Source organism: Opisthocomus hoazin, chromosome 19 (genome assembly GCF_030867145.1).
Source record: "Opisthocomus hoazin isolate bOpiHoa1 chromosome 19, bOpiHoa1.hap1, whole genome shotgun sequence".
Classification (NCBI taxonomy): Eukaryota; Metazoa; Chordata; class Aves; order Opisthocomiformes; family Opisthocomidae; genus Opisthocomus; species Opisthocomus hoazin.
The window spans coordinates 8,700,166-8,724,893 of NC_134432.1; the positions used below are offsets into that span (position 1 = coordinate 8,700,166).

The following is a 24,728-nucleotide window of genomic DNA, read 5'->3' on the forward strand; positions in this document are numbered from 1 at the left end:
AGATTTCTCTGAAGAGTTCTCAGTTTCATTTGCCTCCAAGATGCAGAGTCCCTTTTCCTCCGTTTGTTTCTCATGCATGTCTGAAATCGAAGCGCACACAACTCCATCATGCTGTCTGGGGACCAGGAGATTCTCATACAAAATCATGCACCAGCTTGGACTGCTGAAGACCTCCAAAAGCCTCATCCATCAAGCATCCAACATATATGACATAAAAATGACAATGTCACAGCAAATGATATCAAGGGATGATGTTTCTTACTTAAAAAAAAAAAAAGAGAACAAAACATTGAGAGATAAGACTGCTCTAGCCTTGTAGTACATGTGAAATAATTTCCGTGTTTCTGTGCAAATATTTTAAGCCACTTTGTGAATTTGATTTTGGGTGACGGACAGGTACAGTCATTAGCCTCCAGCAAGGTTCTCCAGATCTGAACTTACACACCGGTACTTTGATCGCTGCTGAACTGAGCACTGTGGCTATAGGACTATTTCCTCATGAAATTCATGTAACAAGGATAAGAAGTGGAAGCTTTCAGAAAGGTATACTCCCAATGTGTTACAATCTTTTTTTTTCTCTGACATCACCACTTCCATGCCAATGCTGCAAACTGCAGCCTCCTTGTGATCCTTCTTGTGTTTGAGCCACAATCCAGATAAATACCTGTAGCATCTTGCTATTTTTACATGCCTTGTAAATAGCAGATGCATCAGTGTCTCTCTTTGCATGCAATTTGAAAAGAGAGAAATGATGCTACATCACCTTAGAAGCTGCATGGGATTTTGTCCATGCTGCACCGCTCCAGGCTTTCATTCATAGCAGTAAGTTTTATCCCATGCAAAAGAAAGAAAGAAAGAAAAAAAAAAAAAACTATGAAGAAAGGCATCACTCTCAAAGCCTAGCACTTCTGCAGTGGGACAGCAGTTCTGTATTTCAAAGCAGGAAAGGAACATATGGCTAATGAATCCATAGAAAATACCTGTAGCAGCTAGGGCTTCCAGGGACCAAGAGAGCTGACCTTGAGTGCTTCCATGGAGGTTAATCTGGTATTGTGTGCCAGCTGTGAGATTGGTAATCTCTGTTTCTCGATGGTTTCCCGGCAAATAGATTTCCTGTGTTCTGTTTAAACCGGACAGGTCTTTCAGAGTGATAAAGAACTGATCAAATACCTCATCCTGTGCTGCCCAAGACAGGATGAAACTACTGAAAGTCCTGTGTGTTACATTAAGGTCATGAAGAGCACCAGTGGCTTCTGAGATGGGAAGGTCAGTGGGCACCAAAAGCAGAGCACGAGAATCAGTGCTGCGGCTTTTTAAATAACTTAGCTCTGTAGGTGCGGGACTGGTAGGATTAAATGACGTCTCATTGTTTGATTCTCCAGGTGGTGTGACTAGATGTGCTAAATAGAGGTAAATTACAAGTTAAAATGTCCTGATAATAAACCCCCAAACATACCAGAAGATAGCTAACATCTGCTACAAAACAGTTTGTGTGCTTAGCACTCAAGATTTTTAAGAACAGAGAGAACAGATGGGTACTTCTCTTTTGGAGACTGAATCCAGGCCACAGGCAAAGGTAGCATCACCAAGCACAACGTGGTTCTCACACAACCACACTAACTAGCAGATCCAGAGCAAGAACTATTAAAGACAGAGATGAGCCGAAACATTTCCAGCAGAGAAATGGGCGCGTCCTCAGTTGAGGTAAATCAGTACACTTTGACTACCGCCAAAGAACTTTGCTAATTTACATCGGTGAGGATATGAACCCTAAGCCTCTCAAACATGCCTTTTATCTTTACTACACAACGTCAGTTATTGCTTCCGATACAAGCCACAACTGGAATGCATGCCAGATATCGCAAGCCCATCCGAATTCAGACTGAGAAATCAACCACAGCAAAAGCATGCTAAATCTCATCCTATCTAATCAAAAACAGGCTTGGAGGAGTTATCCATCTGGATACATGCAGAATTTTCAAAAAAGGCAGGGGAGAACACACATTCTTACCTAAAAACCAAGACAGAAGTCAAGCAATCTTTCTTTAAAGAGATCCAAAGGAACGGGAGGGAAAAAGACTTGGCCTTCAACATGCTGAATGATCTGTGAACATATCTTGCAGTACAGTCAGATTCTGAAAATCTGAGAGAATTGTGGAGATCACAGAGAATGTGTTTCTGATCACAGCTGCAAGGCAACAGGCAGGTGATTTTTCTGACATGCAGAATTATCTCCTCATTAGTGGAAAACCACATCATTTCACACCTCAGCAACCACCTTGCTTTCATGCTCCAGTTGCATTCAATTAAGAGAGAGCAAGTCATCTACCACCATCAATCAGATTAGCACAAATTTGTACTCAGGATTCAGTATCTGTCTCCAAATTCACACATGTATCAGAAAGAAAGAGTTTTCAGAGAAGAAAGATCAATTTAAAATGTTTTCAAATAAATGCAGAAATGTTATCTTGAAAATGTACTCTCAGGATCAATACAAATGTAAAAACACAGTTCCCTGCTCACCTCCAGGAAGGAGAGAAGCCTATAAGGCAAGCAGCTATTTATATTTACATATATCATGGATATTCTTGACTTGGGTAAGGGCCCTCCTTAAATCACCCCAGCATGAGCTGAACCAGGCCCTACATGTGATGCAACCTGTAGACAGCCGTGCTGCCATCCCACCAGCATACTTGCAATGGTAACCTCTAGCATAATTCCCTCGTTCTCTGTAAATGGACTGTCAGAACTATCTAACTGCACCAGGGTTACTGAGCTCACGTAAGAAAGCAGGAAGACATGCAGGATGGAACCGTTAGCCGCCTGCGACAATCAGCTGCCTGTGCACAATCAGAGGCAACCAGCTCTTTCCCGTTCTGGGAACAGGCAAAAAACTATGGCATCAAGCAAGTGCGCTGGTACTTGTTCAGCCTTGAGGTTGTCTGCTTAACATGCATAGTGGTAGCTGAGCTTTACTGTGAGTATTTCTGCAGCAGACGTACACAGATAGAGTGAACAGACCAGTGGGGAGGAAAAGGGCAGCAGTACATTATACATGTGCCGCTCCATGCTGTGAATGGTCCCACTGGGAAACTGCCATGCACCCTGAATCGGAAACTAGGACAAAACATCAAAAAATGCAAGAGAAAAAGAAAAAAATAAGGCTGGCATTACATTGCTGATATACCAAGGGTCCCTGAGAAAATCCTGTGTAATATTAGTCAAAATTGCCTTCTCATTATCCCTCATTTTATTTGACCACCGACTGACATTTCTCCCAGATTCCTGTCAGTTATATTATAACCACACAAGGACTTGTTTTCTCTAATCTAAATGGAAAATACAGCAACAGCTCAACTGCATTATACAAAAACTGAGGGAGCAATCACCTAACTGGCTTTTCAATTGAGAATTTTGCTGTCATAAGTGGGTTAATTTTATTGTGCCAACTTTGACAACTGCATGGGAGATTGCCATGTACACATCGTCTCATGAAGCATAGTAATTATATATAGTTACATTACCTCAGATTTTTTTCAGACCTAATTCTGAATATTATCTTACGTTTAATGACTTGACTCCACAAAAGAATTTGTGGATGAGAAAGAGTAGTCTACCCTCTACACACACTTATAAACAATGGTCTCCTGGGGTGCATTAAGAAGAGTGTGGCCAGCAGGGCGAGGGAGGATCTCCTCCCCCTCTGCTCTGCCCTAGTGAGGCCCCATCTGCAGTGCTGTGTCCAGTTCTGGGCTCCCCAGTTCAAGAAAGATGAGGAGCTACTGGAGAGAGTCCAGTGGAGGGCTACGAGGATGAGGAGGGGGCTGGAGCATCTCTCCTGCGAGGAGAGGCTGAGGGAGCTGGGCTTGTTCAGCCTGGAGAAGAGAAGGCTGAGAGGGGACCTTAGAAATGCCTACAAATATCTGAAGGGTGGGGGTCAGGAGGATGGGGCCAGACTCTTTCCAGTGGTGCCCAGCGACAGGACAAGGGGCAATGGGCACAAACTGAAGCAGAGGAAGTTCCATCTGAACATGAGGAGAACTTCTTCCCTCTGAGGGTGACGGAGCCCTGGCACAGGCTTCCCAGGGAGGTTGTGGAGTCTCCTTCTCTGGAGATATTCCAGACCCGCCTGGACAAGGTCCTGTGCAGCCTGCTGTGGGTGACCCTGCTTGGGCAGGGCGGTTGGACTAGATGACCCACAGAGGTCCCTTCCAACCCCTAACATTCTGTGTTTCTGTGATAAACACACATATACCCCACATTAAGTACGTGTGTAATAGAGGAATATGTGGCTTTGTGTACAAACATACAACGTATAGCAAAATGAAAATGATGTTAGTACATGGAAAATTCCCTGATACCAGAGATGATATTAATGTTCATTTTTTAGCAGACAGAATACTGTAACAGATAACAGAAAATCTGGAAAGCAATCAAACTGTAGGATAACAAGACCAATTGAGTTCAAACACTTTACTTGGGAACTAGGGGAACAGCTGGGGATGAGAGAGAGAGAGCTCTATGAGCCCTAGGTGGGTGGATGACAGCCAGACAGAATGATTCATGGTGGCAAGATGAATGAATGGTAGATCCCAAAGAGCTGCAAGCTGTCTAGAAGGGGAACTGGATGGACAACAAAAGTATGCTCTTTCTCAGACTGGAATACTTCTCAATATCATTCTCTTATTAAAATCTCCAGGCTCAATATGGCCTAAATATGTCTACACTGCTGTTGCTGGCCTTTTGAGGAATTCCATTATATTGCTTCACCGGCCACTTTACTAAAAGGAATGTTAACGTCCTGCCAGGACATTTCCCTAGTTACTTGGGATGGAGCAAACAATATTCTGTATTATTTCTTGAATCTGTCTCTTCGATTTTATATTATTTTCCAAGAGGGACTATCAGCCAGTTTCACTGTGGAGTCTCTCATCAGTTTAAGCAAGGACTATCAAGGTACTTGCATTCTTTTCAGACCCCTTTGGCTAAGTGGCTTTCCCCTCTCTCAACTAGCTGATTAAACTGGGCTTACAGTGCCAGTGCACCTCTGAATTTCATAAAGAAAACATTGCAGCATATCACAAGCTAGAAATACTACAGTAGCTACCACTAAAAATCCTCATGCTAAAGTCAGGTTCCAGGTGCTCTTAGCAGAGGAATAAGCTGAAGAAATGGACAATCTTTACAGGCAAATTTATTTTCCCCGTGGTCAGCACTGCAGTTTCCCACTGAACTCACTCACCTAATCATTCCTCCTAATGTTTCTTTGAGTTTGTATAAAAAATGGTGACGCAATCTAAGACTAGTAGAAGCCAGCAAAGGAAGAGAGACTGACGCACAACACAGGCAAGGGTCTTTGGTAAACAGCATAAATCTTCTTAAAAACATTCAACAGAATGGAAAAGTTACTTCTTCAAGCCATGCTCCTATGTGCAACTCACTTCCAGAGGCAAGAGAGTGTCATATCCACAATTCATCAGCAGTTGCTGTACAATCTGGGTCCACTAGCAGAGGAATTTGAGGTTGGCGCTTGGTTTCTCTTGTGTCCACTCATTTATCTCTACAGGCCTCTCAGGCCTGGTATTACCAACTGTCCTCTTCCAGGACCCACATTGTGCTATGCAGGCAGGGTTCCAGAATCAGAGCAAGAAAGAACAAAGCTGCAGTCTGACTGCTCAGCTTCCTCAGAGATAGGTTCTGTGCTCACCCTACAGATTAGTTGTTAATCTAACGTAACATTCTCAAGACATGCTGCCAGAAAGGTCTCTCCAACTAGTAAAATGTCTCATTTTCTTTGATTTCTGAAGTGGTTCTAACCCAAAATCTTAGTGCGATGCTGGGCAGGACCTCTAACAAACAAGCAGTATCCTAGTTTGTGATACCTTGGTTAATAAAAGAAAGGAGGTACCTGTTGTAGCCACAACTTCCAGAGGAGAAGAGCGCTGTTCTCCAGCCAATCCATACACCTTGACTTTATAGGAAGTGTTAGCTTGGAGGCCATCAATCACAGCACCTACGGATTCTCTGGGCACGAAGGTTTCTGCAGGGAGCCCAGCTGCCAACGACACTTCCTTGTATTCCACTACAAAACTACTGTAGACTCCTGTATTCGCATACCATGAGACACTAAAGCTGTGGTCCGTTACCCTCGAGACCACAAGGTCCCTTAGTGCATCCTCCTGCATCCCCGAGGCCTCTGGAGGAAGAAAGCTCCCAGAGCCAGAAAGCTCCTCTGGGTCAGAAGTCATTGCCTGCGTTAGGGTTAGACTATATCGAGCTACAAAGAAACAAACAAGCAAACAGCAGTGTGAAACAGTCTTTCCTTTTCAGCAAAACAAAATAACTTTCAGCAAAGTGTTCACGGTGTAATCTTTACCATTCCTTGAATGCAGAATCGTGGACATCAGTTAAAAACAACATAGCCACTTGAGCTGCACTTCATCCATATGAAGAGAGAGAAGCAGCAGAAGACTGACATCCTATAGTATGGAAGATTTTGTGATATGTCCTTTGCTAGAGGTTCATGAGCTCTGAATGTTTCAGCTGTCCGTGTGTGGAGAGTTGACATACATAGAAAGATAACAGGAAGAATGTGAGAGGGGACAGGAGGCACCAACAGAAGATCTTCAGCTCTGGGGCTGAAAGAAGCTGAAAGAAGCTGAAAGATAGAAAATTCACTATGCTAATAAATAAAAAGAACATGTGAGAAACTCCTGAATACCTGCCAGCAGAGAAGCCTGACTGAAGCATCAAGAGGTTGGGAAGAAAATAAGATGTAAAACTGGCCATCTGGAGAAGCAAAGGCAACTCTAAAAAGAAAAACTCTCAGCCCTTCTGCAGTCCCTGGCTCCCTTGTTCAGCATGGCACATGCCCCTCTACACAGCAGGACTGTCTCCTCCACCCACGTAGCAGAGCTTGTCCAGTCCTAGCTGTGCTACATCAATCTTTCCTCTCCTTCCGTGGCTGCTCCAAGTACTCTCCCCAGCAGTGCAATCGACCTGAGGTCCCACATAGCTCTGCAAGAGCGGGTAAAACAAGAAGTTTGTTTGGCTTAGCCTGAGGACTTCAGGACCTCCCAAGTACTAGGAACACAGATAAAGAGGACTGACTTCAGGTTGGACAAAAAAGTAAACTGAAGAAGAGACCTCTTGTCTTATACCCCACAGGCTTACAGAGCATTTCTGCCTCCCCATGCTCATGTGTTTGGATTTGTCCATTCCTACGCAGGAGGAAGGTCACAGAGACAGGTTATGTCAACTACTGCTGTTGCTTCTAAGGAGCCCACTGCAGAGAAGTCTTTGTTTACCAGCTGCTCTGAGTAAAGACTTTAAACAAATATACTGGCCAGATGAATGTGTTTATAAAAAAAAAAAACCAAAAAACAAACCACGACAAAGAAGCCACCTTGTGAGACTTTGGAAGCTGGTACTGGGAAGACGAGACTGTGAAATTCCACAGCATGATGCTTCTGCCTTTTCACCATCTATGCATACTTCCTTTGAGACCACTCAGTCTTCAGACAGCGGGGGAAACAGATAAGTTCGGAAAAATCAAAGCCTGCTTACTCCTGCCACATAAAACTTCAGCTTGCTTTTCTTTGTGTGTGCCTCAAGGCTTCCTAATTTTTCCCTACATTGGACACAGGTCTGACATAAATATCAAACAAATAATTCAGTACTGATGATTTTCTATAGTTTACACTATACCATATAACTCTCGGCTGTACTGGATTATTCGACTCTATAAAGCATTCAGAGGTTCTCCTGGCATGAACACTAACAGGGAATATGAAACCAGTTTTGATCAGGTAAGCTGTATAATTATTAATCTGTAAAATCCACAACTTCTGGCATGTGCTCGCCTTATAGATGGTCTTTGGAGAGAAAAGGATAAACACCTTGATAACTCCTAAGGACAATAATTGTAGCCCAGCTGATTCCGACTTCACTGTCTCTGCTTACTTATAGCAGTTCAGGCTTTGCCTCACAGGGTTTAGCCTGAAGGCACCTAAAGATTCAGGACTGACTTGTGTTCTATACTGAGCTATAATTCTGCATGCAACAAACTGGTTCAAAATGTTTCACAAAGAATAAAACCTTATTTGTAAGTAGTCCACTGACAGTGGTTAAGCAGAGTGGTTTGTACAAATGGAGGTGGCAGAAATGGACCCCTTCTTTGTAGACAAATGTAACAGTCATGGTATCCAATGGAAAAGGTTACTGTGATGAGATATGTGGTGGTAGGCTTTCTTGTTTTTGGGTGAGAAAACTGCAAAAGGGCAACATCAGAGCCCTGTTGACCCTGCTGAGGCATGATGGGTGGAGGCACGCTGTGAAGCAAATTCATTAGGCAGAACAAGCAATGTTAAAGACATTCTGGTTGCTCCTCCTCTTAGCTTTTGGCTGTAGAAAACAAAACAAGTTATAAGAAATAATGCACAAAAAAGCAGCCTCATTTAAAACAAAGGATGAGGTCTGTATTTCCTGCAGGACAAATAGCTGCGTTCTTTCTGTCTTCTCAAATGATAAGCAAGAAATCATGCAGACAACATGGAGCTAAAACACAGTAGGCAGGGAAATAGACAGCCATCCTGGGGTGAAGTCTATCATGCTAGACAGACCGAAGTCTGCTCTGCAGGCAGTTGATGTTTTTAAGCAGTTCCCCATACATGGCTTACAAAATCAGGTGAAATTGTACTTGAGCTAGTCACTGCTGTTACTCACCAGTCGAACCCTTGACAGTTGTGGGTTTGCTTTTGTGTCTGCCTTTCTCCGCCACCAGACTAATGGTGTATTCTGTCCCCGCCTCCAACCCTCGCAGGATGAAAGAGGTGCTGTCCGCGGGGATCTCCACTTCATTCTTCCTTCCAGAGGGGTTAACATAAATGAGGCGATAACGGTCAAACTTGGCCACTGGTCTTCTCCAGCGAAGGGATAAGGTGGTTTCAGTGGGGTAACTGACTTCCAAGTCCTTGGGGTTATCAAGATCTACAGGTTAAAAGAGCAAAGTTGAGGTGTCTCTGAACCTTCCTGGGACAGTTCTTCAGGCATCTGTAGACAGAGCAACATCTATACTGGGTGTATGAAGGAGAATAAAGCTACTCACCAGTGCCAGCATTAATGGTAGCAGGAGCACTTTCCCTGTCCTGTCTCACTGCTGTCACTCCAATGCCATATTCCGTTCCAGGCCTCAAACCTAAAAAAAAAGAAATCGAAGTAAGAGTTCCTGTCCATGGAATATGCCTATGGGCATCTGTTTAAATAAGGAAGGCTGAATGTATGCAAGGTAAGATATTTGCATTCCTGTGTATGCAGAAAATCGAGGTTTCAGCTGACCCTCCAGCTGACCTGATGTTAATAAATCTTGTACTATGTACATGCCAAAGGATGAAATATTATGGCTGACCGAGATTGCAATTTGAACACTGTGCAAATACATATCAGAGATAGTTTCTGCTTTCAAGAGCTTTCAGTATAGGTACTTCTGCCAAAGAAAATCAGGTAGATATCCACATGACATGGAGAAAGTACCATTATCTAGCCTTGCAGGCTGGTAAGGCAACTTGCAGGTAGACAGAAAAGTTGCAGACTGGCATCAGTAAATACCACCCCTAGCACATGCAAAAGCATTTTGAACTCAAGGACGTGAAGCCATCTCTACAAAGGCATGTAGCTACCTAAAACTCAGCGAACAGACTAGTGGGATTCAGAGACGCACATGAAAGTGAAGTAGCAATACACTTTCTGTTAGCTAGTTATCCATCTGCAGGTGTGTAAATATATATCACATGTATTTTAATTTAACTGCTTGTACTCGAAATGCATAACCACTGCTTGTGCCTCTTCTATAGTGACCAAAAGCGCATTTTTTCACGCCCTACTGTGCTCTAGGGAGATGGCAGAGGCATGACATTGGCAACAATCTCTCCATTCACCCACCTGTGAGTGTAGCTCTGGTTGTTGCTTGGTTACCCTTTGGCACTGTGATCTCAGCATGGTCTCCACCAGAGATGGGAGCAAACTTAATTCGATAGTTATCAATATTTGCATGGCTGTTCTTCCACTCCAAAGTAATGCTATTGTCTGTCTGTGATATCCGCTTCAGGTTTCTTGGAGCATCCAAGTCTGTAATAAATCAACCAATAAATAAATAAATAGTAATAATTCTCATATGACCGCAGTCTCTTATAACAGTGCTTTTTAGAAGGTGAAATGATTCATAAAGCTGAAGTGAAGTTTCATCTCACATGATATCACTATGTTCTAAAATACTTCAAGCAGATTTCTTTTAGCATGAAACGGAGACTTTACTAGCTTTGGGGAAAACATCAGTGGAGGACATTCAATTTCTATCCCTTGAGACAAAAATAACATTTTACTTTTTAGTAATTATTTTTTACTACAAAATAGGCTGTGGAAAAACCTATTTGGATGAAAATACTATTTTTCATTTATAAATACCTCAGAACTTTCAAAAGGAAAAAGGTTGCTAAGAAAAAAGAATTTATCATCTCTAGAATTTCTGTTCAGTAAATATCTTAGATTCATGGCTGAAAGGAACTCTAACTCTCAAAACAAGGTGAATATTACGTAGGAATCATAGAATCATAGAATGAAATGGGTTTTCACTGTTCACACCTATAGTAGACTCAAATCCTGCTCTGAATGAACAACTACATTTTAGGATGAAAAGGGATGTAATTCTCTATGTACCATTTACTCAGCTCCCCTAATGCATCAAACCTGGATAACATACTGAAGGACCCACACTTTCCTAAAGCATTCCCAGGATCACTAAGGAGCAAAGTAAATTTAGAAAAGCAAGACATAAAGCATTTGCAGAACTGAAGGAGGAAAAAAAAGCCATTCTCTGCTAATCTGTTACACGTTTAGACAAAAAAATAAGATCTTAGATGGAATAGGAACCATGGAAGATATTGAGCTCAGCAGACAAACAAGTAATCCAGAGGAATTTTCTTCCTGGAGTAGAGATTTGGGGCATGAGGAGTAAAACCTTCTAAGAGACTCAATAACATCATTCCCATCTTCAAAATACGTTTAGATACTTGGGAGGGTCTAAATGTTTTGTTGAGCCAGTATGGTATAAAAGGCACAGAAAAACATTCTCCACTTTCATGTACCTCTAACAGTGCTGATTCTGTGTTGATGCAGTAACTATCGACTCAAGAAATGCAACACAAATAGCACAGGAAGATTGATGGTGATTACATTACCATCCCAGAAGTTTGGATTGGTTTCCAAGCCTCTTACCTGTGACAAAGACTTCTTTCATGGGGTCACTTTCCATGTCCCCTCGACGAGAGATGAGCGTCACTTCATACTCTGTGTGTGGCCTCAGGTTTCCAATAGAATATTGGTTTTCATCTTCAGAGAGGTCAATGGTTGTCCTATCCCCTGGAACATCCTTGGGGCCGTAAGTGAGCTCGACGCCTTCAATTTCCGCCAAGGGTTTCGACCACGTGATAAGAGCTGTGGTGTCTGTGACATCTCTTGCCTCTATCTGGCTAGGGGCATCAAGCTCTATTACAAAAAGAGGAAAAAGTGTTTTTCTAGAGAAATCTTGCTAGAAAAATCATACACTTTCTTGTGCTTTTAATCGCTGATTCAGAGCAAAATTGAGTGGCTTCTACCAACTGAAGCTTATCTTCATTTACATACTTCCTTTACTTTTTACAGTTGTAGAAGAAAGTGCCAAACAGAGCCAATTCATCAGAAGCAAACTCACCAAAATTTATTAACATCAGAAGCTGCCATCGGAAAGACAAGCAGGAACCCTAATACATTCTCCATCTGCACAATAGAAACTCTCCTTTAAATAAATCCTTCAAGCAAATATCACCAGGATGAAAGAAATTCAAGTTCCTATTGATGTACATTTTGAAAAGGAATAAAAGTGCATACTGCTTACTAACTTCTAGCTAAACATAAATTTCCTTTCCTCTTCACACAGGTAATTTGAAAAGGAATTAATTTCTCCTCATGTATTCTTCATTAGCAGTTCAACTACTTCCTTTTTTTCCCTGTATCAATTCACAGTATCGAGCTTAGCTTTCTCCTTGTTTAAAAACTCCTAAGGCTACATCAAAGAGCAGTTGTTATACTGGTGTCACTACACCACATACGGGTTGTGCTTACTTGTGGTGATCACTTTGGATAGTCCTGGTCCTCTGGTATTGTTTTTCACTATGTGAAGGGATACGTTATACTGTTGCCCTGGTGCCAAACCTGGCTGCATATAAGATGTCTCTGGCCTTTTCAAGCTGCTGGTTATGTCTCCATTATCATCCTTTTTCTGTAACGCATGGAACGATCAGTTAGTATAAACATAAAAAATCCAAGATCTTTCACTTATATACGGCCTCTGCACAAGAAACACTGCTTCCTCACCATATTACGGAATACCAGCTCCCAGCCATCAAACGAAAAGTTCAGAGGATCCCACTCCACCTGGACAGATGTTTCTCTAACAGATTTGAATTTCAGACCTTCTGGAGCAGGCAGATCTGTGACAGAAAAAAAGGGTCATTATATGAACAACATGTTCCCATAAATAGGGCACTAGGGGTGGGACAACTTTCCACCACTATAAATGTCTGCCATGCAGGTAGGTATCTGTATCTGAGATGTTTAAACCCTCTTCACAGCCAGTTATTCTTTCTTTGGAGAGATATTCCTCTGACCTGGTTTAGATGTCACCTCAGAGTAAAATGAGTTTTTCCCTAGAAATCTCTTTCTTTGCCTTCTTGAAAGAAGCCTAATGTGAACATTTGAAGTTAGGTGAGATGAATCCTACCCCAGGTCTCTAAATATGAGCACAGTGACAGAAGTCAAAGATCATCTTTAGAAGCTGGGATGTTTAGATATGACTGTGGTGTGAACAATACACAAAAAAAGATGAACAACAAATGAACAGGCAGGCAGGCAGGAAGAAAGTTGTGGTAAAACACACTGCAGATGCAAAACAAATAAAACCTCCATTTTAGTCAAAACAGTTTGAATCCAAGTGGTTTCATATTGCTCTTTTACACACTTCCACATTTTCATATTTTTTCAGGAAGCATTACCAGATTTTGAAAGCGTACATTATTATGAAGCCGCCAAGGGTCTTAATTTACAAAGACCCCATGATATTCATTGGGAGGCACTGCAGAGAGCAGAAGAGCTAGTGAACCGTACTTTCAACACAGTCATTGGTATTGGAAAACAGTTGAAAACGAAAGTGCAGGAGGCTGTCTTTGTCCAGAACAGAAGATGAATTGAAAATAGAAAATACAAATGAAATAATGCCCCCCTACAGGGATGCAAATAAATACATACTGCAGAATAGACACAAGAATGAACACAGGAAATATTAAACTCACATGTTGCTACCCTGGCACTGACTGGAATACTCTTCTTGTTTTTAAGGATTGCAAAGACACGGATAAAGTATTCTACACCTGGCTCCAGTTCATGAATAGTGGCAACTGTCTGGTTTCCTGGCACGGTGAACTGCATATCTAAGCCACCACTGCCGGTAGGGACATAGGTGATGAGGTACTCATTGACGAGATTCTCATGCTTCCATTCCAGATTTACAGTTTTATCTGTTACATCTGTCACAGTCAGCTCAGTTGGAGGAGACACTAGGAAGGAGAAAAAACAAAACAAAATTATAAGAAGTTTTCAAGGCTCAGAAAAGAATGACTTACCCTGTTTCACATTTTCCCAGGAGCAGTTTATAAGAATCATCTACCAAACAGGGAACGGGGAAGCCATGTCATACAAATTAGCTGCTTGAAGGAAGGAATGTCCAGCTGATGGAGACTACAGACGTTTCCAACAGTCAGGGGCCAATTTCTACTCTCATACTTGCACACAGCCTATGGCTGACTGTGTTCCAGCTCCTCCCCTGGCTACTGCACAGGACTACTATAGCTGGGTCCCTAGGGATTCAGACACTTAATTCAACTGCCAGCAACACACAATTTTATAGCTGGAAGTCCTGGGGTTTGCACAGATTTTCCAATGTAAAATAAAACATGATTATTTTTGTAAATACTTTCAGCAGATTACTGCACATTTGCACGTGCAAGAGCACAAAATGTGGCTTGGGAGTCTTCCAGAAGGAGAAGATGAAAAATGGGAATTTCTTTTCAAGGGTATTCATTGTCTTTTATAATGTTCCCAACCCCAAAGTACTCTTTGATTACTCTACAAAGATCTTAGTTCCAAAATTTCTCCCCTGAGATCTACTAAAGAAAACTATCTCGTTTATAGCATAATGCCTGTCATTATCTAGCTGCCAAAATTTTCTATCAGTTTCCATAGAGTAAGTGGTACTGGGAAACTAAGCACGTGGCTTTATAGCTAAATTTCCACTCCAGCTGATTCCATGATTTTACTCTAAGCTTTCGTCAGATCTAACATATACCCACGCACATATAGATATACATATAAAATCAAGTTTTACTTGAGTTAGAAAAAATCTGTTTGGCCAATTGAGAGGTAGCCAAGGCCCCTGTAATAATCCTGAAAGTGTGCACTGCAATATTTGCAACATCTGGCAATCCCACCTTGACAGTTGTCTCATACAGATCACTCAGATAACATTATTTTCTGTGTGTGCTTTACCTCCACTACACCCTCCATCTCCACCAAGGGCTTCAGCTCAGAGACCTACCTTCAAAGCAAAGCTGCTGAGCCCTCGGGGTCTGTCAGTGTATATTGTCTGTGCTGTGTATTTCACTTTCGGCTCCAATAGTAGCACTGTAAATGCAAAACCCTTTCTTCTCCATCCAGCATGAGACTGGGAACCAGTCTCCTGGCTGTAAGGAATGTTTGATACCCAGACTCTTTATTCACTGACATTAATTACCTACACTGTCTCATTCCTGCAAAGCCTTATTCTTCAGTCAAAATTCAGTCCGTGTTCTTTTGACTAATCCTGCTGAATACCCATCAAGAAGACTCTGGATACGTTTCCCTTTTCTCCATAGCTAGAACTGCTTCTTTCAGATGTTTTTTGTTTGTTTGTTTGTTTTTTTAGCATCAAGAGGCACTGAGAAACTGAAAGGTCATGGTGACAAATCCCAGCTGGTGTTAGCTACAGCTCCAACATCATTGTGGTGGGAACAAACTTGGAGATAACAAATGGACTGGATAACCATTATCAGCCTGTTGGCTTGCTGACCACCAAAAGTCACCAGCGACTGCTACGCTATATAGCCCTGAAAAGTAAGGGAATCTTGCTACTGGTGGTGTTACTTCTCTGATTCAGCTGAGACTATGAGAAAGAAGAGTGGCAATAGGGCCCAGCTATGTGGAAAATGTTCACAGAGCCTCCAAGGCTGCCGGATGAACACAGGGAATTACCCAGGGGAAGCGATTCAAAAGGGACATTGCAACCTACCATCAGAGCAGTCATCTCCCATGTAACCATCCTCACAGACACACCGTCCATCGATGCAGCGGCCCACGTTGTTGCAGTCGTTGGGGCAGGACTGTTCACGGCAGTCCTCCCCTGTGAAGCCTTCATGGCACACGCAGCGCCCATTGATGCAGCGCCCACGCTGGTGGCAGTCATTGGGGCAGGACAGCTCGCCACAGTCCTCCCCCGTGAAGCCATTGTCACACTCGCAGCGCCCCTCCACACAGCGCCCACGGTTGTGGCAGTCCTCAGGGCACCGCAGCTCCCCGCAGTCCTCCCCTGTGTAGCCCTCGTCACACACACACTGCCCGTTGACACAGAGTCCGTGGTTGTTGCAATCGTTGGGGCACCGCAGCTCGCCACAGTCGTTCCCAGTGAATCCCTCATGGCACACACACTGCCCGTTGACGCAGCGCCCTCGGTTGTTGCAGTCGCTGGGGCACCGTAGCTCCCCGCAGTCCTCCCCAATGAATCCTTCGTGGCACACGCACTGCCCGTTGACGCAGCGCCCACGGTTGTGACAGTCGTTGGGGCACCGCAGCTCCCCACAGTCCTCGCCCAGGTATCCCTCATGGCAGATGCAGCGCCCGCCCACGCAGCGCCCACGATTGTGGCAGTCCTTCGGACACCTCTTCTCACTGCAGTCATCCCCCACAAAGCCCTCATAGCAGACGCACAGCCCATTCTCACAGCGCCCGTTGCCGTTGCAGTTGTTCGGGCAGGTCAGCTCCCCACAGTCCTCCCCGGTGAAGCCCTCCTCGCAGAAGCAGGTCCCATTGACGCAGCGCCCACGGTCAAAGCAGTCATTGGGGCAGATGAGCTCGCCACAGTCCTCGCCGGTGTAGCCCTCATCGCAGACACACTCCTTGTCCACGCAGCGCCCACGGTTGTGGCAGTTGTTGGGGCAGAGGGGCTCGCTGCAGTCCTCGCCAGTGAAGCCCTCGTGGCACATGCATTGCCCGCTCACGCACCTCCCATGCACGCTGCATCCCTGGGAGCAGAGCTCTTCGCTGCAGTCCATGCCTGTGTACCCCTCAAAGCACTCGCAAACCCCATCCACACACTTGCCTTGGTCGTTACAGTCAGATGGGCAGGTGGCCTGGCTACAGTCCTCACCAACGAAGCCTTCGTTGCAGATGCATTTGCCCTGGACGCAGAGGCCCCGGTTGAAGCAGTTGCGTGGGCAGTCCGGTTCGGAGCAGTTGGGACCTTTCCAGCCAGGCTCACAAACGCAGCCGCAGATCTCGATGCTGTAGTTGCCGTGTCCGCTGCAATAGGGTGTTGTGTCCAGGCGACCTGTACCAACAATCCGGAAAACCCATTACTCCCCTTGGCTCTGGGATGCATCAGGCCAGTGTGGCACACATGACCTAAAAGGGGTCTGATTTCCCTAAATCCCTACAGGACGGAATTTCCAGAATAACCAAAGCTTTTAAATAAGAATACCTCCTTCTCCCTCCAGTGCGGTCTAGTCTACCAGGAATGCTTTAACTCACATTAATGCCAGGGAAGAGCCCCTGTCAACTCCTGGGTAAATGAGCATACTGCATTCCTCTGCCTTTCTCAAATCCCTCTTCCGCTGACTGAGCAGCTTTTCCGACTGCTGCATTAGGGCATGCACCATGGAGCATTGTTCACCAATTCAGTCCAGGACATAAAAAGCCATGCATGCATGCTGTATCATCAACTGTGAGACTAGCTCTGTGCTTGGAGGGACAGATTACTACTGAGAAGACCTGTGTTTTCTCTCTTGTGACCAGTCTCTTACCTCAGTTTAAAAAACATGCAGAAGGATACCTGTTTTCCCCCTTCTCTAACTACTTCTGCTTGTCTATTGCCTTATATCCTGCTGCATTTTTATTGGTCTCTATTAAAGAAAACTTGGAAATGAAAATGGTTACATTGGCAGCTTACTCAAGGGGACAAAATGTGGAGCCAAGAGCTTGGACTGTATGAGTTTTAATCTTTACTCCAACACAGATTGTCACCATGCCCAAGTGCCATACATGCTCAATGCCACAGCTACAAAGCAGCCCAGGCAGACTTCTGACCCACAGATTCATAAAACCGCCAAACTGAACACATGTACCTTGCAAGCTGGCCAAATACACTTCCAGTTTTGATTATGTTTCAAATTTAACAGGTTGACTTTTGCTCATTTTTGAAAGAGATTTGAATATCTACTCTAAATAACATCTACAGCCAGCACAAGCATTTCCCCAAAAGCAGCTCCCCAGTCTGCCTTACCTTCTGCTGCCTGGGAATTAGGACAGCATCCAGCCCCGCTGGCACACTGCTCCCGTAGTGAGGATACCAGCCCCTCCAGCTCCTCTAGTCTGCTCAGCAGATCCTTAATGTCTGGGGCAGCTGCACAGCCACAAGCCCGGCGGGGAATGTTAATACGGTGTGTGAAGACGATCTGGTTCTCCTCATTCACCGTGTGCTCCTCATAATTCTTGATGGGCTCAATTTCCGCCTTGAGGTCGGCATCACCACTCGCTGTATCCAGGTCCACAGAGCAAAGGGAGCCAACAGGCAACTTAATGTTGTAGACATGGTTAAAAACCACAGGCTGATTATCCTCTGGCAAGGTCACGTTTAGCCCAGTCTCCCGCTTCTGCCGGATAATTCGCTTGATAAGTCCACCACTGACATGCTGGTACAGCAGAGCTAAGATCGCACAGGCCAAAACCTGGGTGGGGAGTCCCATTGCAGCGTTCACTTCCTTTTCAAAGCTGATGGAGTCTTATATATATTTGGCCTTTGTAATTTGGAGCAGAAATTGGAGAGCCAGTTCAAACTAAGTTGGATATCCTTTCTTTTCCTGGCACGCTTGTTCCCTAAAAGAAGAAGGAGCAGTGTAAGGGATGAGTTGCAGCTGCACCACCCAACAAAAGGTGTATAGCACTGAATGCCTGCTGGCATCCTGAAAGAACATGGCTGGGATGCTACTCAATGTACAATCTCACTTCACTCAAGTTGCTGAACTTGCTTTGAAATATAATAACAGTGCATTACCTTGTTTAGCAGGATCTCAGTGTGTTTGTGAGCAAAATGTCACAAGACGTGAATCTTGAAGGAAGCTACTATTATTTCCAGTATAGAGCAAGCATATTGGAGTATGGAAGGTTTAACTGCCTCAAGTAGGAGACCAGGGCAAAGAAGCTTGCTGAGTCTCATCTCAGCTGAAACACTACTTTCAGACAGAGATAAAATAAATATATCTTCTGTCATGAATCAACTGATGTTAAAAATCTGTATTTCCTTCACCCATTAGTCCACTGCTTGAAGGCTACTGAAGGTTGGATCATGCAAGAAACTTGAGACATTGTAAAAAGGTGTATCAACACTACTAAACTCATTGAAAACCTTTTCCCTGTGCTTTAAATTACTCCAGTTGCTTGGGAATCTGAACTGCAGGTCTTGTAAGCCAATAGTGAGTTTCACTATACTGGTGGTTTGTCTACAGCATGAAGCTAAACAGAACTCTCTGGAGAACACTCCAGGTTGAAGGTTCTGGTGTCAGTCCTAGTATCATAGCTAGCAATAGTTTAGCATAGAATTAGTGAGGCACCACAGAAGATGAGACTCCAACAAGGGAGATACACTATAAGGAACAGCAGTAGAAGTGTATGCGCGCACGCGCACACATAAAAAAGAGAGAGGAAGAGAAGGAAAAGAAATCCTTTGATCATCTAAGTCCTTCAAGAAAGAAATAGTTACATCAATATAGGTAAAAAAATGTCTTTTTAGCAATCAATACACCTGTTCACTAGGCCACATTTCCCACCGTCTGATCTTTCATCAGTTACAATAGCTCGCTTATGTTACAAGCGCCTGGCTAGGCTGTACTAGCTCTTGCTGAAACTCATTCTTTTTAATTCGGTTCAATATTTCCTCTTCGGTCCGTACCTGTTTTGTTCAAATGATATGAGCCAGGGGAGCTGAAAGACATCTACTGACTTCCATACAGAATCAACCCTTCGGCAGTGAGAACCAGAGGCAGCTAATGGACTGACTAAACAAGCACACCTAATAAATGTCATCTTAACATTTGTTTTTCTTTCTACTGCCAGAAAACCTTGGTTAAACGGTTAGGTCAGTGACTGTGTTTTCACTAGTTGTAAACTAGTGAAATGCCAGTAATGGAGGAAACAGCATTTTATTCTCTAAACACCACTGTTTCAATTATAATCCTTCATCAGACAAGAGACCAGCTCCTTCCTCCCTTCTGCTTCCCCCAAAGTGTAGAGATCATTTTTCTTCCGATGCTATCCCAGCTACTTTTGTGAAAGAATGACAATAATACATCAGACACTTTACTGAAGTTAATTTTTTTTGCAGACAACGTTGAGCTTACAAAGAGTGAACTTCACCCCTTTTTAATGAGGAATAAATTAGAAATAAACAAGCAGCAGTGGAGGCTTTTTTCCTGTCATGGAAAAGCATTCAGCTTGAAGCCATTTCTAATGCTTACCCCATTTGTTCAAATACATCTGCAACCCCTGTCCGCACCAGAAGAGATCACAGCATAGCTAATAAAGAATAATGGACACAGACATGGTCCAGGTCATATTTGTGACTCAGGCCAATTCCTAAACTGGGTTGCCAGTTCATGAAAAATGTTTAGGGAAGTATTTGAATTGGTGTTCTATTCTCAAGCATTCTCACTTGGGGTTTGCAAATTGCTTTCCATGCAAAGAGATTCCATGTGCTATACACTTTTTGCCCTGACAAAAGGTCATACAACTAAAATTGGTGCCTAACGCTCAAGTAGTTATTTCAGGGACAGGCTGCCCGACAGATGCATCACCTATGGAAAATGGAACAAACTGGAAGCAGTTTTGTACCTAATTCTCACTAAATTTTAGTGAAAGTCGAGCATCAATTTCCTTACAGCTTTTGTAAAACCCAACCTACAAGAATACGGGCCTAGCCCAAGATAAGAAAATCGATTGTAGTTTTTCTGATGGCTGACCTTATGATGGTACAAACTGTGATTTTTTTTAATATGGCTGGAAAATGAAAAAAATGCTTCTGGCAAGAGCCACTGTCATCGTTACCTTCACTATTGATGAAAGCCGCATGAACACCATTACTTTTACTGGATACTCATTGCATTAGAGCCAGCCAAAGCTCTCAACCTACAGATGACTGGAAGACTTAATGTATCTTGGCTGACATCCTTTTGAAGTTTACAAAGCAATGTTGTGGTGGTCTAGAAGAAACATTCCTCAGCATCTGATCTGTGACCTCTGTGTTTTGACACCTAGTGTGCTATCTGAGCCAATTCAGATCAGGCGTTTCTCATCCGATCCGCCAAGGACCCAACATGACTAGCTGAGCTCCACTCCTAATCTGAGATCTACAAAATCAGACACCTTCATACAATTATGTATACATTAGCCATATTTTTGGCTGGAAGAACAAAGACAACATCCTTCTCTCCAACTCCGATTCCTCAAACATATCTCAACAACAGCTCGGACCACAATGGACCACCTAGGAGCAGGCCATTCTGGAGAGAAATGGAAGCCACAGCAACTGTCAGGCACAGTTATTCCTTCATTTTTCCCCATCTTCTTCCCTTCAGAACCCTTCATGTAGACTGTTTTTTAAACCTGGCTCTTGGAGACCTCCTCTTCATATTCTCTTTGCAGACATCAGCTGCTGGGTTATTTACAGGCACCTTAAAGTCTTGCAGCAAGAGTTTGCAAAAGAAGATGACCCATGTCATCAGGAGTTTGGCCTTGCTGTAATGCATATAAAAGGAGCTGGGTGATGTTTGTAGCATATCTCAGATATGTTGAGAGGCTTGTACGACCAAGAATGTCTCCCATTTTTCATGAGAACTTTGTCTAATATGGACTATTACTCCTCCTAAGGAATTGTGCCCCTCGCATCTCCCTGCCATCCTGACTACAACACAACCGCTTCACAAATCTTGGCAATGATTATGTGGTTGGTCTGCACAATATTCTGCTTGTCATGCAGAACAACAAAGCCTAGAACTCATGTTCTCCCAGTCTTTTCACTGGCATCTTCCCACAGCCATCGCCCTCACTGGGCAAGAGTAATATTTTGCTTATCTCCTGTTCTCTTCTGCACAGTCACAATATAAATAATAACAAAAGGTGCTGCAGACTTTCACACCCCTTAAATTCCCTTCATCAGGAGCGACTTCCTGCAGGACTGAATTTTGCAGTCCTGTCACTTAATGAGTTGCATACTGGCACCAGATAAAAATAGATCCAAGAGTGCATCTTACAGAGTCATCTGCGGCATGCTGTGCACATCTTTGCTTCCAAGAACACTTGCACAGACTTACCCATCTGAGCGTCTGAGTACAGCTTGTGCAGGTACAGACTGAGAGATAAAACCTTGGATCACTAACACTGGATGCACCAGTAAGAGTGCATCTCTCGATCTAGCATCGTAAGAGTGCTTTTTTTAAAAAAAAAATGTTCAAAACCTTCTTTAAAGCACACAAACCTAATGAGTGATGTATCTTAAATTATTGGTCTAGGTGCCCAGGACAGAGAAGCCAGTCCCTCTCTCAGAAATGTGCTGTCTGTATCAATGAGACATGGAAAGAGGGCGTTTGGCAATAGCTCAGCCACCACAGCAGTAACGGTGCTGAAAGTTTGGAATCTCTGCAAGGAAAGTTGGGTTCAAGTTGAAGCCAGAAAAGTATGAAGATAACACACATTTTTTCACCCCAGCCACAGGCTAAACTTGCTGTCCCCTCTCTACTCCTCAGTCTCGGCTGGCTCAGAGCAGGTTACTATTCACTTTCAAGTTTCTTTGGCCTATTAAAAAAAAAAATAGAGACTATGAATTAAGAAGCTAATCATGGCATCTATGCAGTGCCAGCTGATGTAGAAAGAGATTCAGAAACAAATAAACCCTGTCCTTGTCTTGTAGAAACACTAACTCTGTAAGTTAGATGTTATCCAAAAAGAAAAAAAAGACCATTTCTAGAAAAATACTCCTTCATAATCTGATCACTAGCTAGTAATGCTCTTAATACATGGTGGAAGTAAGATAGACTGTCAATAGCACAAAGGAAAAGAATAATTTTCATTTCCATTGCAGCCCTTTCATCTGAGGATCTGAAAGCACATCACAATCTGGCTGTAAAGAAGCTGAAATAATGTTAGGGTTATATTTTTTTGTCTAGACGTTCCACCACCATCCCCGCCACCCTCCCAACATCAGAACTTTTTCAAGACCTTTCCATTTAATTATAAATATGTTTCTTGATAGGAAATTTTCAATCAGTCTTGAAAAAACCCCAGGAATCCTGACTCCCAGGGAATACTAAGCAAAGACAATGTATAAATATTTTCCTTCCCCAAAGACATATTTACTGGAAACCAGCAGGTGTGAGAAACTAAATTAATGTTTGCATAGTTTAAAGTTCTAGTGTAGCACTCTAGTCTCTCTTGCAAATTCAGGAGTGGCAGAGTTGTCAGATGATTTGTGGGTATGTGGAGCGATAAATATGCAAATGAGAACCCTGTGCGATTTTAATCAAAACAGATTGCAGCAATGAAGAAATGGAGGTGTTAAAAAGTACCTCAGCTGTCCTTCTTAAAGGAGACAGAAGGCTGATTAGATTTTCTCAGACACCCTCTACATGTCATGACTTGGAAATTAGCCTTTAAAAAGGGAGGGAAAAAAAAAAAAGAGGGAAAAAAGGAAACAATTCCTCTCTAAACAGATACTTCCAACATTACAGCAGTAGGGGATCAAATATTGTTAGCATTTATTGAATTCAAGCATATCTAGTTAAAATCTGCCTAAAAGTAGTGATGGGCTGGATTCTGACAGAGAGGAAGACTCAGCTGGAGAAGAGCCACAGCCCTCTACAGAAAACACACAATGGTGCGTTTTGAGGTTTGCTAATTGCTAACCCCAAATTAGTTTTCCGTGATCTGTTAACTGAAGAAACTTCATGTTTCAAGAATTTTCACCAAGGCATGATCTGGCCATCTGTTCCCTCAATACTGGGGTGCACATGTGTAGGCACTGGCATCGTGATGTCACTGTGCTCTTCTCTTTATCTATTGCCATACAGACAAAAGAGCCACATTAGGAATTTGATCTGACCTGGAATACTGTCTCTTTGCATACATGTGGAATTTGTGCATTTTCTACAAGGAATACAAGCACTGTTATTGCAGAGGATTAATACATTGAAACTGTCTGCTAGAGTGCATTTTTACAAGGCAAGGCTTCAAAAGATGCAACCTCCTAATGAAAAAGTGCTAATGTAGATTCCCCGGGAGCATGTGACTCGAGGCTCCAGGCATCTTCTCAAGCACTAATGGATTAAGTCTGCAGTAAATTGAAATGTTCTCGGAGAGGGAGACTGGGCAGGGTGGCTGAGAGTTTTGACATGGCAAGCCAAAACATCAACAGTTCTGACTTCATCTTTCACTGTGGTTTCCATATATTCGTAACTACAGAAAATAATTTTCTTTACATTCCCAATTCCAACAGGGCAAAGGAATCAGCAGGGATACTCCGTATAGGTCAAACTACACTAAATCACAATGGAGAGCAGAAATTCCTAACAGTCCTAAACTGTCAGCATTGAAACTTTCCAGCAGAAATGATCAAAGCCAAATTGTTGTTTTTTTCTTTCTCCCTTTCTTTCTTCTGTACTATATTGTATTCATTTTAAGCAGAAGAATTTTAAGGCAGCCAAATCTAGAGTAATCCAGAAAATTCATCTTGTTCCCCAAGGCTCAGAGGCAACCTGTGTGCAAAGAAACATTGTGATGGTTTCAACACCAATTAGACACCACAGATATGAACAGGTCCTGAGGATGTGAAGCTCCAAAGGGAAACACTCACAATTCAAACACTTTCTTCAAAGTCTTAAACTGACTGCATGAACAGAGGAAAAGAGGATCATAACTATCAAAGAAGAAAGAAATAAGCTGATTCCCTCATTCTCAAACATAGTGACAGATAAAATGCAGTGGGATAAACTGTAATCCATCTGGTTTCCAAGTTGCACCATACTGACTTACCTCTAATCTATATTCAAACAACTTCACTTCTACCTCCATGGACAGTTCATGAAGAAAAATATGTCGTGCATATACTCTACAGATTTCTATGTAAGAAATCCCACATCTGGAAAACCCACAAACAACAATGGATCCAGACTCCGTGACACACACGCACACATGCACCCTTTCATAAGTAGCAAAATGTGAAGGCACCGATTTGAAAGCCTTTGCCACCCCACCACGCTCCAGATTTGCAGACTAAACTTATTCCTGGA

The 24,728-nt window shown here is 43.1% G+C and overlaps 1 protein-coding gene across 4 annotated transcripts in view; it reads right to left on the reverse strand.

Annotated features, from left to right (window-relative positions):
* Positions 1 to 24,728, reverse strand: part of LOC104330217 (tenascin) — a 73,189-nt gene that overhangs the window by 29,378 nt on the left and 19,083 nt on the right. For 3 of the 4 annotated variants that reach the window (XM_075439256.1, XM_075439255.1, XM_009935394.2), the window contains exons 2-10: positions 17,678 to 18,270; positions 15,413 to 16,726; positions 13,383 to 13,646; positions 12,409 to 12,524; positions 12,157 to 12,313; positions 11,272 to 11,541; positions 9,940 to 10,125; positions 9,107 to 9,196; positions 8,725 to 8,988 (exon numbers count right to left, since the gene is read on the reverse strand). In XM_075439256.1, the coding sequence (XP_075295371.1) occupies positions 8,725 to 8,988; positions 9,107 to 9,196; positions 9,940 to 10,125; positions 11,272 to 11,541; positions 12,157 to 12,313; positions 12,409 to 12,524; positions 13,383 to 13,646; positions 15,413 to 16,726; positions 17,678 to 18,140 (3,124 nt within the window). In that variant the 5' untranslated portion in view covers positions 18,141 to 18,270. The remainder of the gene's footprint in view (positions 1 to 8,724; positions 8,989 to 9,106; positions 9,197 to 9,939; positions 10,126 to 11,271; positions 11,542 to 12,156; positions 12,314 to 12,408; positions 12,525 to 13,382; positions 13,647 to 15,412; positions 16,727 to 17,677; positions 18,271 to 24,728) is intronic. The other variant, XM_075439257.1, reaches the window with a different exon arrangement.